Source organism: Strix uralensis, unplaced genomic scaffold (genome assembly GCF_047716275.1).
Source record: "Strix uralensis isolate ZFMK-TIS-50842 unplaced genomic scaffold, bStrUra1 scaffold_94, whole genome shotgun sequence".
Classification (NCBI taxonomy): domain Eukaryota; kingdom Metazoa; phylum Chordata; class Aves; order Strigiformes; family Strigidae; genus Strix; species Strix uralensis.
In genome coordinates, this window is record NW_027436741.1 from 426,861 (window position 1) to 440,251 (window position 13,391).

The 13,391-nt window shown below is 46.3% G+C and overlaps 2 protein-coding genes across 2 annotated transcripts; both read right to left on the minus strand.

The window, feature by feature from the left end:
• Nucleotides 1–2,553: 2,553 nt before the first annotated feature.
• LOC141938493 (syncytin-2-like) lies at nucleotides 2,554–6,899 on the minus strand. The gene is made up of 2 exons (XM_074857348.1): nucleotides 6,859–6,899; nucleotides 2,554–4,045 (listed from the first exon to the last, which is right to left on the minus strand). Exon 2 carries the CDS (start codon nucleotides 4,043–4,045, stop codon nucleotides 2,735–2,737), a length of 1,311 nt encoding a protein of 436 aa, XP_074713449.1. The 5' UTR covers nucleotides 6,859–6,899; the 3' UTR covers nucleotides 2,554–2,734.
• Nucleotides 6,900–8,722: 1,823 nt separating this feature from the next.
• Nucleotides 8,723–13,118, minus strand: LOC141938492 (syncytin-2-like). The gene is made up of 2 exons (XM_074857347.1): nucleotides 13,078–13,118; nucleotides 8,723–10,264 (listed from the first exon to the last, which is right to left on the minus strand). The coding sequence occupies exon 2, from the start codon at nucleotides 10,262–10,264 to the stop codon at nucleotides 8,954–8,956; it is 1,311 nt and encodes a 436-aa protein (XP_074713448.1). The 5' UTR covers nucleotides 13,078–13,118; the 3' UTR covers nucleotides 8,723–8,953.
• Nucleotides 13,119–13,391: the final 273 nt, after the last annotated feature.

Below are 13,391 nucleotides of genomic sequence, written 5' to 3' on the forward strand. Positions count from 1 at the left end.
AGTGGCCATGTCACTGTTTGGGCCATGTCACAGTGGGCAGCAGGTCAGTGATGGCCATGTCACAGTGAGCAACAGGCCACTGGTTGTCATGTCACTGTTGGGTCTATGTCACAATGGGCATCAGGTCAGTGGTGGCCATGTCACTATGGGGGCCATGTCACAGTGGGCAGCAGGTCAGTGCTGGTCATGTCACTATGGGGGCTATGTCACATTGGGCAGCAGGTCAGTGGTGGCCATGTCACTATGGGGGCCATGTCACAGTGGGCGGTAGGTCAGTAGTGGCCACGTCACTGTCGGGCCATGTCACAGTGTGCAGCAGGTCAGTGATGGCCATGTCACAGTGAGTAACAGGCCACTGGTTGCCATGTCACTGTGGGGGCTATGTCACAGTGTGCAGCAGGTCAGTGGTGGCCATGTCACTATGGGGGCTATGTCACAGTGGGCAGCAGGTCAGTGGTGATCATGTTACTGTTTGGGACATGTCACAGTAGGGAACAGGTCAGTGGTGGCCATGTCACTGTGGGGGTCATGTCACAGTGGTCAGCAGGTCAGTGGTGGCCATGTCACTGTGAGGTCATGTCACAGTGGGCAGCAGATCAGTTGTTGCCATGTCACAATGAGCAACAGTCCACTGGTGGCCATGTCACTGTGGTGGCCAGTCACAGCACTGTGGGGCCCTGTGACAGTGGGCAGCATGTCAGTAGTGATCATGTTACTGTATTGGATATGTCACAGTGTGCAGCAGGTCAGTGGTGGCCATGTCACAGTGAGCAACAGGCCACTGTTTGCCATGTCACTGTGGGGGCTATGTCACAGTGGGCAGCAGGTCAGTGGTGGCCATGTCACTATGGGGGCATGTCACAGTGGGCAGCAGGTCAGTGGTGCCCAAGTCACTGTGGGCCTATGTCACAGTGGTCAGCGGGTCAGTAGTGGCCATGTCACTGTTGGGGCCATGTCACAGTGGGCAGCAGGTCAGTGGTGGCCATGTCAATATGGGGGCCATGTCACGATGGGAAGCAGGTCAGTAGTGGCCACGGCACTGTGGGGCCATGTCACAGTGTGCAGAAGGTCAGTGATGGCCATGTCACAGTGAGCAACAGGCCACTGGTTGCCATGTCACTGTGGGGGCTATGTCACAGTGGGCAGCAGGTCAGTGGTGGCCATGTCACTATGGGGGCCATGTCACAGTGGGCAGCAGGTCAATGGTGGCCATGTCACTATGGGGGCTATGTCACATTGGGCAGCAGGTCAGTAGAGGCCACGTCACTGTGAGGTCATGTCACAGTGTGCAGCAGGTCAGTGATGGCCATGTCACAGTGAGCAACAGGCCACTGGTTGTCATGTCACTGTGGGGGCTATGTCACAGTGGGCAGTAGGTCAGTGGTGATCATGTTACTGTTTGGGACATGTCACAGTGGGGAGCAGGTAAGTGGTGGCCATGTCACTGTGTGGGTCATGTCACAGTGGGCAGCAGGTCAGTGGTGGCCATGTCACTGTGAGGTCATGTCACAGTGGGCAGCAGATCAGTTGTGGCCATGTCACAATGAGCAACAGTCCACTGGTGGCCATGTCACTGTGGTGGCCAGTCACAGTGGGCAGCAGGTCAGTGGTGGCCACGTCACTGTGGGGCCATGTGACAGTGGGCAGCATGTCAGTAGTGATCATGTTACTGTATGGGATATGTCACAGTGGGGAGCAGGTCAGTGGTGGCCATGTCACTCTGGGGGCCATGTCACAGTGTGCAGCATGTCAGTGGTGGCCATGTCACAGTGAGCAACAGGCCACTGTTTGCCATGTCACTGTGGGGGCTATGTCACAGTGGGCAGCAGGTCAGTGGTGGCCATGTCACTATGGGGGCTATGTCACATTGGGCAGCAGGTCAGTGGTGGCCATGTCACTGTGAGGTCATGTCACAGTGTGCAGCAGGTCAGTGGTGGCCATGTCACAGTGAGAAACAGGCCACTGGTTGCCATGTCACTGTGGGGGCTAAGTAACAGTGGGCAGCAGGTCAGTTGTGGCCAAGTCTCTATTGGGCCATGTCACAGTGGGCAGCAGGTCAGTGGTGCCCATGTAACTGTTGGGACCAAGTCACAGTGGGCAGCAGGTCAGTTGTGGCCATGTCACTGTGGGGACCAAGTCACAGTGGGCAGCAGGTCAGTGCTGGTCATGTCACAATGGGGTCCATGTCACAGTGGGCAGCAGATCAGTGGTGGCCATGTCACTATGGGGGCCATGTCACACTGGGCAGCAGGTCAGTGGTGCCCATGTCACTATGGGGGCTATGTCACAGTGGGTAGCAGGTCAGTGGTGGCCATGTCACTGTGGGGCTATATCACAGTGGTCAGCGGATCAGTGGTGGCCATGTCACTGTTGGGGCCATGTCACAGTGGGCAGCAGGTCAGTAGTGGCCACGTCACTGTGGGGCCATGTCATATTGTGCAGCAGGTCAGTGATGGCCATGTCACAGTGAGCAACAGGCTGTCGCAGTTGAGACGGACACGACAAACATCAGATTGTGTGAAAGCGACCAAAATGGCTGCAAAAGCCCCTTTATTGTTTTAACAAGCTTTTTTATAACCTTCTTCAAAGTAGGTGTTCATACAGGATTGGTTTACTTTAGTAACTAACAGTTCACGATTGGGTGATAGTTTCTCGCCTGAATCGTCAGGACAGTTCTTCTTATCTTAGTTCTCTAATCTTGTTTCCATGGCACTTCTCGGGACTTTCTGGCCTCTCATGGATACACTGGAATGTCTTCAAGGTTAAATTCTTCTTCAGTTAGACTAGAGGCAGACCCGCTGCCTCCCCCGACAATTCCCCCTTTTTGTATTTGTGCTAGAAATATTGCAGAAACAGTCTTCTGCAGGGCCCTTTGCAGAAGACTGACAAGACATGGCAACATCAAAAGCACAGTCACAATTACCAAGATCATGACCCCCACAGTTTTGACCAGAGATATCAACCATCCAGAAAGTCCCCATCCTTTAAACATCCTTGTAAGCCAATCCAATCCGTCCTCTTCTGTTAGACGCCTCACACCATCCTTCAGCTGCTGTATACTTTTAAAAATAGATTCTGAGTGGTCAGACAAATTCATGCAACACATTCCTTCAAAATCTTCACATCCATGTCCTTGCGCTAAAAGCAAAAAGTCAATTGCAGCCCTGTTCTGTAAAGTAGCATGTCTAACACTATCAACATCAGTTAAAAGGCCACTTAAAGCTAAAGAAGTAGCATTAGTCTGTTTGCTAAGCCAACATCCCAACTTATTCAAAGTCGTTAAGGCATTTGCAACACCAACTCCTGGTGCCAATATGGAGGCCGTTATGATCTGGCCTGGATTCCAGAATTCAACGTTATCTCGACAAGAACTTTCAAACCGATGAACGGTCCTTGGGACTCGCTTATGTTTTCGAGTCATATTCAGAATCATTGACACATTTGGTGTTAATAACGTGAGACGTCCGAGGCTACACGGGCCTCCATTCAGTTTAGATGGGACGCCTCCCCAGGCACGATCTCCACAGATTAGAAACACACCAGGAGGTAATGCAAGAGGAACAGCAAAAGATCGTGAGATGTTAGTCGAAGTATAATTGCACCAAGCAGTTGAATTATGATAAGCAGCATTAGTTGCATTCACATTTTGCCCTCTCCGTGTGGTGTTATAGGAGTAATTAAAAAACACACAAGCATCCATTATAACAGAGCCTAGCAACTCTAGCTCTTGGGGTTCTTGCGTAACCTGTGGAAGGTGACTATATACACCATCCCAATTATCTGTACAATTTTTTGAAGAGTTGCAAAGAGAGAAAGCCTGAAGGGTTTGTGGGATTGGCCATGTGTCTACTGGCACTCCCACCAAACAGGTGGAGAATGGATTTTCCGGGTTCGCAGTAGAAAGGCACAAGGTTTCTTGATGTGTCATATTTGCCAAAGTTACCCAGATATTCTGCTTGGGTTGTGGAACTACCCATCCTTCAGCCTGATGCAGGTTCCAGCACAGGCCGAACACACCGAGCAGGAACCCAGCGAGGGCCGGCATCTGTAGAGACACAAGCATAACCCCTGCCCCAGGTTAATAATTCACATGGTCCACTCCACTGGCCAGTAATTAGATCTCTAACATGCACTTTGATGTCTTTTTGCAAATCCTGTTTTGAAAAAAGAGAAGAGAAATGCTGAAAAAGAGGAGGTAAAGAAGAATTATCCCCATAATGGAGAAAGTTAAGAACATAAACTGCTTTATCTAAACATGCCTGTGGTGGTTCCCCAATCATTCCCCCTTTTTGTTTTTGAAGCTGCCGCTTCAACGTACTATGTGCACGCTCAACAATTGCTTGTCCTGTTGGGGAATGGGGAATTCCTGTAACATGAGTAACACCCCACAAATTAAAAAATGTTTGAACCTTCTGTGAAATGTATGCTGGGCCATTGTCCGTTTTTATTTGGTGTGGTACCCCAAGCATAGAGAAAGCCTTTTGGAAGTGTCGAACTACATCTTTTCCTGTCTCCCCGTTATGTGCTGTTGCTACTAAGGCATGAGAATAAGTATCAATGGAAACATGAACATACTTCTGTCGGCCAAATTCATTTATGTGAGTAACATCACTTTGCCAAATCTGTAAAGCCTGCATACCTCTGGGGTTAGTACCAAAATACACTGGTGTGTGAGTTCCTTGGCAGTCAGGGCAGGCGGCTACAATAGACCGAGTTTCCGCATGAGACAAGCCGAACTGCCGTCGTAAAGCTCAATATCCTTGGTGAAAAAATTGATGTGATAATACAGCTTGTTGCTTTATGTTAGGAACAGTATTCAGAGCCATAGCGGAAACAAGAGCATCCACTCTGGCATTACCTTCTGTATAAAATCCTGGTAAAGTGGTATGACTACGGATGTGCATGATAAAATAAGGTTCTGTCCGTAGTTGAATACTTTTCCAGAGTTCTAAAAGTACATCAAATAATAATTGATTGTCTGACATGGTCAAAACCACTTTGTCTAGTCTAGAAACTAAGTTAGCTACATATGCTGAGTCAGTTACAATATTTACAGGAACAGAAAAAATAGAAAAAACAACAGCCATTGCACGTAGCTCTACTACTTGTGGAGAACCATTTTGATATACTACTTTGTTGTTCCAGTTGTTGTTTTCATACCATACTACTGCTGCTTTACCTGTTTTTCCTGAGCCATCTGTAAAAACAGTAGGGCCGTTCACTGGTTCTGGGCGGCTTAAATTTTTTTGACCAAATGGTATTTCTCGAGCAAATTTCAGTAGTGGATGTGACGGCAGGTGATATGACACCTGTCCTTGAAAACCCGCCATGGCTGCCTGTAGTTCATAATTATTTGCCAAGCACCATTCAAAATACCAATTTTGAACAGGTAAAACAATCTTAGCTGGGTCACGCCCTGTTAGTTCTGTACATCGTTTTCTGGCTTTTATGATTACATCAGCAATAAGCTCAAACAGTCCAGGAGCAGTTTTTCGTGGTTGGAATGACAGAAACATCCATTCTAGAATGTGCAGTGGGTCATCCCACTCAGAATTCCACTGCACCAAAGCACCAAATGGTACAGTTTTGTCAATTAGTACAAAGAGTTGCACCAATTGAGACAGATCTATTCGAGAAACAAATTTCTCGTGTATAGATCGTTCCACCATGTGAATTACCTTTAATGCTTCCTCAGTTAATACTCTGGGTTCTCTTGGATCATTGGAATTTTTTAATAATTCCAATAAAGGTTGCAGTTGTGAATTGGTCAGTCCGAGATAGGGTCTAATCCAATTCAGAGATCCCATTAACTTCTGTACATCATTAAGGGTTTTAACTTCAAGGTTAAGTTTCACAGGTTGAGGCATTACCTGCCTACCTGTGACTGTTAGTCCTAAATACTTCCAGGGTTCTACTTTCTGCACCTTTCAGGGGCGATAACTAATCCATAGTGTTGTAATGAATTTCTAGTCACATTCTCCATGTCATTCAACTGCTCCTTGTTGTTTGATGCTAACAGGATGTCATCCATGTAATGGTAACAATAACTGGTAGGGAATCTTTCCCTTACAGGTGACAAAGCTTGTGCCACAAACCATTGACAAATTGTTGGTGAATTTTTCATGCCCTGCGGCAGAACTTTCCATTGATATCTTTTTGCAGGTTCTGCATGATTGACAGAAGGCACAGAGAATGCAAATTTTTCCCTGTCTTGACAAGCTAATGGTATTGTAAAAAAACAATCCTTGAGATCCATGACAATGATTTCCCAATCTTGAGGGATCATGGCCGGTGAAGGCATGCCTGGTTGTAGAGCCCCCATCGTGGCCATGACAGCATTGATCTGCCGCAGGTCATGCAAAAATCGCCATTTTCCTGATTTCTTTTTTATCACAAACACTGGAGTATTCCAGGGGCTCTGAGAGGGTTCAATGTGTCCAGCAGCTAGCTGTTCTGCCACCAATTCTTGCAGGGCCTTTAATTTCTCCATTGGTAGGGGCCACTGATCCACCCACACAGGGTTATTCGTTAACCAAGTTAAAACAAGCGTGGGTTGCCTAACACCCTGCAGCACAGTGGCCCCCGTTAAAAATCCGTAGTAATCTTCACCCCCCACTGTGACAAGCAATCTCTCCCCCATAGATTGAGGGGAGCTGCTGTCACATATGGTTTAACGACTGCTTGTTGGCCCTCAGGATTGGTGATCAGAATTGCCGTAGCTGCTGTTCTTGCTCGTGCGGAGCCTCCCAGCCCCACTACCCCTGTGTCCACATCCTCTGTTGGCCAGGTGGATGGCCACAGATAGTTAGAAATAATAGTCACATCGGCGCCCATATCTAGGAGCCCTGCAAGCCTTACTGTAGTCGGTGAATGTCCATGATTTGACAGCGTGCACGTCATATGTGGTCAAGATGATGAGACAGTCTGAGACCAGCACACTTGAGGGGGTCCTGTAGAACCGAAGCCTCCATCGCCTCGCAGTCGCTGTTCTGCTTTTGGGACACAACTCAAAAAAGGAACAAGTTGAGCAATGAGAGTGCCTTTTGGAATCGTTACAGGTGGATAAGGAGTAGAAATCATAGCACAAATTTGTTCAGTAAAATCAGCATCAATAATTCCTACATGCACAATTAATCCATTCGAAGTGCTACTAGATCTTCCAACCAAAAGGGCACTTAGACCTCGTAATTCCATTGTCTTTCTCAATGCGGTGAGTCCCTCCTGTTGAGATTGTTCCAATATAATAGGGGGCCAAGTGGCCTGCAGTTGAGTATTACTAAATGGCCCTTCACTAAGCAAAGTATCCTCTCTAATGTCTAGTCTTGGGTCATCCTGTGGTAGTCGTAAATTATTCTGCGCGGCTGCACGTGCCATCTGCCTCCAAGTAGATTGAAACGCTTGTAATTGTACTGGCTGAAACAGCACTTGTGCGAGATGTGTAACATGATATGGACACAGCAAATCTGTGTGGATTATTTGAATAAGTTGCATCACCTCAGGAGAATTGATTCCAAATTTCTGTGCTTTATTCTGCAAATCCTGCACCACCTTCCAACTGATCGGATTGTGCTCATCATGCTCATTTGTGCCTGCAACAGCTTTATAAACAGGGAATGCACCATAAGCCTCTGCTGCTATATCTACAGGCTTTGGACATGCCGGGGTTGGAGAGTATGGGCTGAGGCGTTCGACCAGATCCCAGCTGCCAGCTTCAGCAGCATACTTTCTAACTCCCTCCCAAAATCGATCAGGGGACCTTGGAATTACAGTTACTGTGGATGGAGGGAGAGTCCATGGCTGGGCTTTCTTCACCATGGGTTTATCTGTGATATGTAGAGTTTGTAAAGCCGTGGTTAAAGCTTCTTCTCCCTCACTTTCATTTTCGCTCTCGCTCTCTGGTTCTGTGTTACCCGCCCTATTTTCCTCCTCGGGGGGGGCTGATGGAATCACCCCTTCTGCTGCTGCGCCGCTAGGGGCCGCCGCTGCACCACTAGGTGGGGGGTGCTCCTCATCGCCCCGCAAAATATTTAATGGTGGAGGAGGAGGAGGTGGGCGAGGGCGCGATCTGCTTTTGCCCGTGAGGGGTTTCCTGCCTGCTATTCCTGAGGCTGAGGTATCCACTGCCTTTGTCCCTTTGCCACAGTCCTCCCCATCATTGTCTTCAGGTCGAATGTCTGTTAGTTTCCCATCAGAGGCCTCACGCTCTGTCTTCCATTCCTTTAAGGTTTCACTCAATAAGCACCATGTGGTTGCCAACTCACATGCCTCTTTTTGTCCTTTAGAGACCTCATCCAATATTTTCAATCCTACTGCTTGCCATGCACTCACACTGAATGCAGTAACTGTTGTGGCTTCAAAGCCTTGCATCTTACTCCATAGCAAAATCTTTTTCAGGCTTTGTTCTGAGGTTTTAACCCCCTTTCTTTTTAATAGGGCCTTCCAGGTAGACAAAATTGTCTCCTCTTCCTTTGTTAATGACTGCCCCATAATTACAGTCCTGTTCCCGGTGGCTCACCTTTTTAGGTGTCGAAGTTCAGGTCCGGACCAGGCAGACTCCCTCTGCTCTCAGCTACACCGGGCTCCGTCTCCGCGGCTCTTCCCGCCACCGTTATACTTCTCCTTTAAATGACCACGTCGCTCTAATCAATCACGTCGCTCTAATCAATCACGTCGCTCTTATCACGTCGGGGTCACCATTTGTCGCAGTTGAGACGGACACGACAAACATCAGATTGTGTGAAAGCGACCAAAATGGCTGCAAAAGCCCCTTTATTGTTTTAACAAGCTTTTTTATAACCTTCTTCAAAGTAGGTGTTCATACAGGATTGGTTTACTTTAGTAACTAACAGTTCACGATTGGGTGATAGTTTCTCGCCTGAATCGTCAGGACAGTTCTTCTTATCTTAGTTCTCTAATCTTGTTTCCATGGCACTTCTCGGGACTTTCTGGCCTCTCATGGATACACTGGAATGTCTTCAAGGTTAAATTCTTCTTCAGTTAGACTAGAGGCAGACCCGCTGCCTCCCCCGACAATTCCCCCTTTTTGTATTTGTGCTAGAAATATTGCAGAAACAGTCTTCTGCAGGGCCCTTTGCAGAAGACTGACAAGACATGGCAACATCAAAAGCACAGTCACAATTACCAAGATCATGACCCCCACAGTTTTGACCAGAGATATCAACCATCCAGAAAGTCCCCATCCTTTAAACATCCTTGTAAGCCAATCCAATCCGTCCTCTTCTGTTAGACGCCTCACACCATCCTTCAGCTGCTGTATACTTTTAAAAATAGATTCTGAGTGGTCAGACAAATTCATGCAACACATTCCTTCAAAATCTTCACATCCATGTCCTTGCGCTAAAAGCAAAAAGTCAATTGCAGCCCTGTTCTGTAAAGTAGCATGTCTAACACTATCAACATCAGTTAAAAGGCCACTTAAAGCTAAAGAAGTAGCATTAGTCTGTTTGCTAAGCCAACATCCCAACTTATTCAAAGTCGTTAAGGCATTTGCAACACCAACTCCTGGTGCCAATATGGAGGCCGTTATGATCTGGCCTGGATTCCAGAATTCAACGTTATCTCGACAAGAACTTTCAAACCGATGAACGGTCCTTGGGACTCGCTTATGTTTTCGAGTCATATTCAGAATCATTGACACATTTGGTGTTAATAACGTGAGACGTCCGAGGCTACACGGGCCTCCATTCAGTTTAGATGGGACGCCTCCCCAGGCACGATCTCCACAGATTAGAAACACACCAGGAGGTAATGCAAGAGGAACAGCAAAAGATCGTGAGATGTTAGTCGAAGTATAATTGCACCAAGCAGTTGAATTATGATAAGCAGCATTAGTTGCATTCACATTTTGCCCTCTCCGTGTGGTGTTATAGGAGTAATTAAAAAACACACAAGCATCCATTATAACAGAGCCTAGCAACTCTAGCTCTTGGGGTTCTTGCGTAACCTGTGGAAGGTGACTATATACACCATCCCAATTATCTGTACAATTTTTTGAAGAGTTGCAAAGAGAGAAAGCCTGAAGGGTTTGTGGGATTGGCCATGTGTCTACTGGCACTCCCACCAAACAGGTGGAGAATGGATTTTCCGGGTTCGCAGTAGAAAGGCACAAGGTTTCTTGATGTGTCATATTTGCCAAAGTTACCCAGATATTCTGCTTGGGTTGTGGAACTACCCATCCTTCAGCCTGATGCAGGTTCCAGCACAGGCCGAACACACCGAGCAGGAACCCAGCGAGGGCCGGCATCTGTAGAGACACAAGCATAACCCCTGCCCCAGGTTAATAATTCACATGGTCCACTCCACTGGCCAGTAATTAGATCTCTAACATGCACTTTGATGTCTTTTTGCAAATCCTGTTTTGAAAAAAGAGAAGAGAAATGCTGAAAAAGAGGAGGTAAAGAAGAATTATCCCCATAATGGAGAAAGTTAAGAACATAAACTGCTTTATCTAAACATGCCTGTGGTGGTTCCCCAATCATTCCCCCTTTTTGTTTTTGAAGCTGCCGCTTCAACGTACTATGTGCACGCTCAACAATTGCTTGTCCTGTTGGGGAATGGGGAATTCCTGTAACATGAGTAACACCCCACAAATTAAAAAATGTTTGAACCTTCTGTGAAATGTATGCTGGGCCATTGTCCGTTTTTATTTGGTGTGGTACCCCAAGCATAGAGAAAGCCTTTTGGAAGTGTCGAACTACATCTTTTCCTGTCTCCCCGTTATGTGCTGTTGCTACTAAGGCATGAGAATAAGTATCAATGGAAACATGAACATACTTCTGTCGGCCAAATTCATTTATGTGAGTAACATCACTTTGCCAAATCTGTAAAGCCTGCATACCTCTGGGGTTAGTACCAAAATACACTGGTGTGTGAGTTCCTTGGCAGTCAGGGCAGGCGGCTACAATAGACCGAGTTTCCGCATGAGACAAGCCGAACTGCCGTCGTAAAGCTCAATATCCTTGGTGAAAAAATTGATGTGATAATACAGCTTGTTGCTTTATGTTAGGAACAGTATTCAGAGCCATAGCGGAAACAAGAGCATCCACTCTGGCATTACCTTCTGTATAAAATCCTGGTAAAGTGGTATGACTACGGATGTGCATGATAAAATAAGGTTCTGTCCGTAGTTGAATACTTTTCCAGAGTTCTAAAAGTACATCAAATAATAATTGATTGTCTGACATGGTCAAAACCACTTTGTCTAGTCTAGAAACTAAGTTAGCTACATATGCTGAGTCAGTTACAATATTTACAGGAACAGAAAAAATAGAAAAAACAACAGCCATTGCACGTAGCTCTACTACTTGTGGAGAACCATTTTGATATACTACTTTGTTGTTCCAGTTGTTGTTTTCATACCATACTACTGCTGCTTTACCTGTTTTTCCTGAGCCATCTGTAAAAACAGTAGGGCCGTTCACTGGTTCTGGGCGGCTTAAATTTTTTTGACCAAATGGTATTTCTCGAGCAAATTTCAGTAGTGGATGTGACGGCAGGTGATATGACACCTGTCCTTGAAAACCCGCCATGGCTGCCTGTAGTTCATAATTATTTGCCAAGCACCATTCAAAATACCAATTTTGAACAGGTAAAACAATCTTAGCTGGGTCACGCCCTGTTAGTTCTGTACATCGTTTTCTGGCTTTTATGATTACATCAGCAATAAGCTCAAACAGTCCAGGAGCAGTTTTTCGTGGTTGGAATGACAGAAACATCCATTCTAGAATGTGCAGTGGGTCATCCCACTCAGAATTCCACTGCACCAAAGCACCAAATGGTACAGTTTTGTCAATTAGTACAAAGAGTTGCACCAATTGAGACAGATCTATTCGAGAAACAAATTTCTCGTGTATAGATCGTTCCACCATGTGAATTACCTTTAATGCTTCCTCAGTTAATACTCTGGGTTCTCTTGGATCATTGGAATTTTTTAATAATTCCAATAAAGGTTGCAGTTGTGAATTGGTCAGTCCGAGATAGGGTCTAATCCAATTCAGAGATCCCATTAACTTCTGTACATCATTAAGGGTTTTAACTTCAAGGTTAAGTTTCACAGGTTGAGGCATTACCTGCCTACCTGTGACTGTTAGTCCTAAATACTTCCAGGGTTCTACTTTCTGCACCTTTCAGGGGCGATAACTAATCCATAGTGTTGTAATGAATTTCTAGTCACATTCTCCATGTCATTCAACTGCTCCTTGTTGTTTGATGCTAACAGGATGTCATCCATGTAATGGTAACAATAACTGGTAGGGAATCTTTCCCTTACAGGTGACAAAGCTTGTGCCACAAACCATTGACAAATTGTTGGTGAATTTTTCATGCCCTGCGGCAGAACTTTCCATTGATATCTTTTTGCAGGTTCTGCATGATTGACAGAAGGCACAGAGAATGCAAATTTTTCCCTGTCTTGACAAGCTAATGGTATTGTAAAAAAACAATCCTTGAGATCCATGACAATGATTTCCCAATCTTGAGGGATCATGGCCGGTGAAGGCATGCCTGGTTGTAGAGCCCCCATCGTGGCCATGACAGCATTGATCTGCCGCAGGTCATGCAAAAATCGCCATTTTCCTGATTTCTTTTTTATCACAAACACTGGAGTATTCCAGGGGCTCTGAGAGGGTTCAATGTGTCCAGCAGCTAGCTGTTCTGCCACCAATTCTTGCAGGGCCTTTAATTTCTCCATTGGTAGGGGCCACTGATCCACCCACACAGGGTTATTCGTTAACCAAGTTAAAACAAGCGTGGGTTGCCTAACACCCTGCAGCACAGTGGCCCCCGTTAAAAATCCGTAGTAATCTTCACCCCCCACTGTGACAAGCAATCTCTCCCCCATAGATTGAGGGGAGCTGCTGTCACATATGGTTTAACGACTGCTTGTTGGCCCTCAGGATTGGTGATCAGAATTGCCGTAGCTGCTGTTCTTGCTCGTGCGGAGCCTCCCAGCCCCACTACCCCTGTGTCCACATCCTCTGTTGGCCAGGTGGATGGCCACAGATAGTTAGAAATAATAGTCACATCGGCGCCCATATCTAGGAGCCCTGCAAGCCTTACTGTAGTCGGTGAATGTCCATGATTTGACAGCGTGCACGTCATATGTGGTCAAGATGATGAGACAGTCTGAGACCAGCACACTTGAGGGGGTCCTGTAGAACCGAAGCCTCCATCGCCTCGCAGTCGCTGTTCTGCTTTTGGGACACAACTCAAAAAAGGAACAAGTTGAGCAATGAGAGTGCCTTTTGGAATCGTTACAGGTGGATAAGGAGTAGAAATCATAGCACAAATTTGTTCAGTAAAATCAGCATCAATAATTCCTACATGCACAATTAATCCATTCGAAGTGCTACTAGATCTTCCAACCAAAAGGG

Bases quoted from the DNA above. Each gene is read 5' to 3' on its own strand.
- LOC141938493 (XM_074857348.1), bottom strand. From the start codon at position 4,045: ATGCCGGCCCTCGCTGGGTTCCTGCTCGGTGTGTTCGGCCTGTGCTGG.
- LOC141938492 (XM_074857347.1), bottom strand. From the start codon at position 10,264: ATGCCGGCCCTCGCTGGGTTCCTGCTCGGTGTGTTCGGCCTGTGCTGG.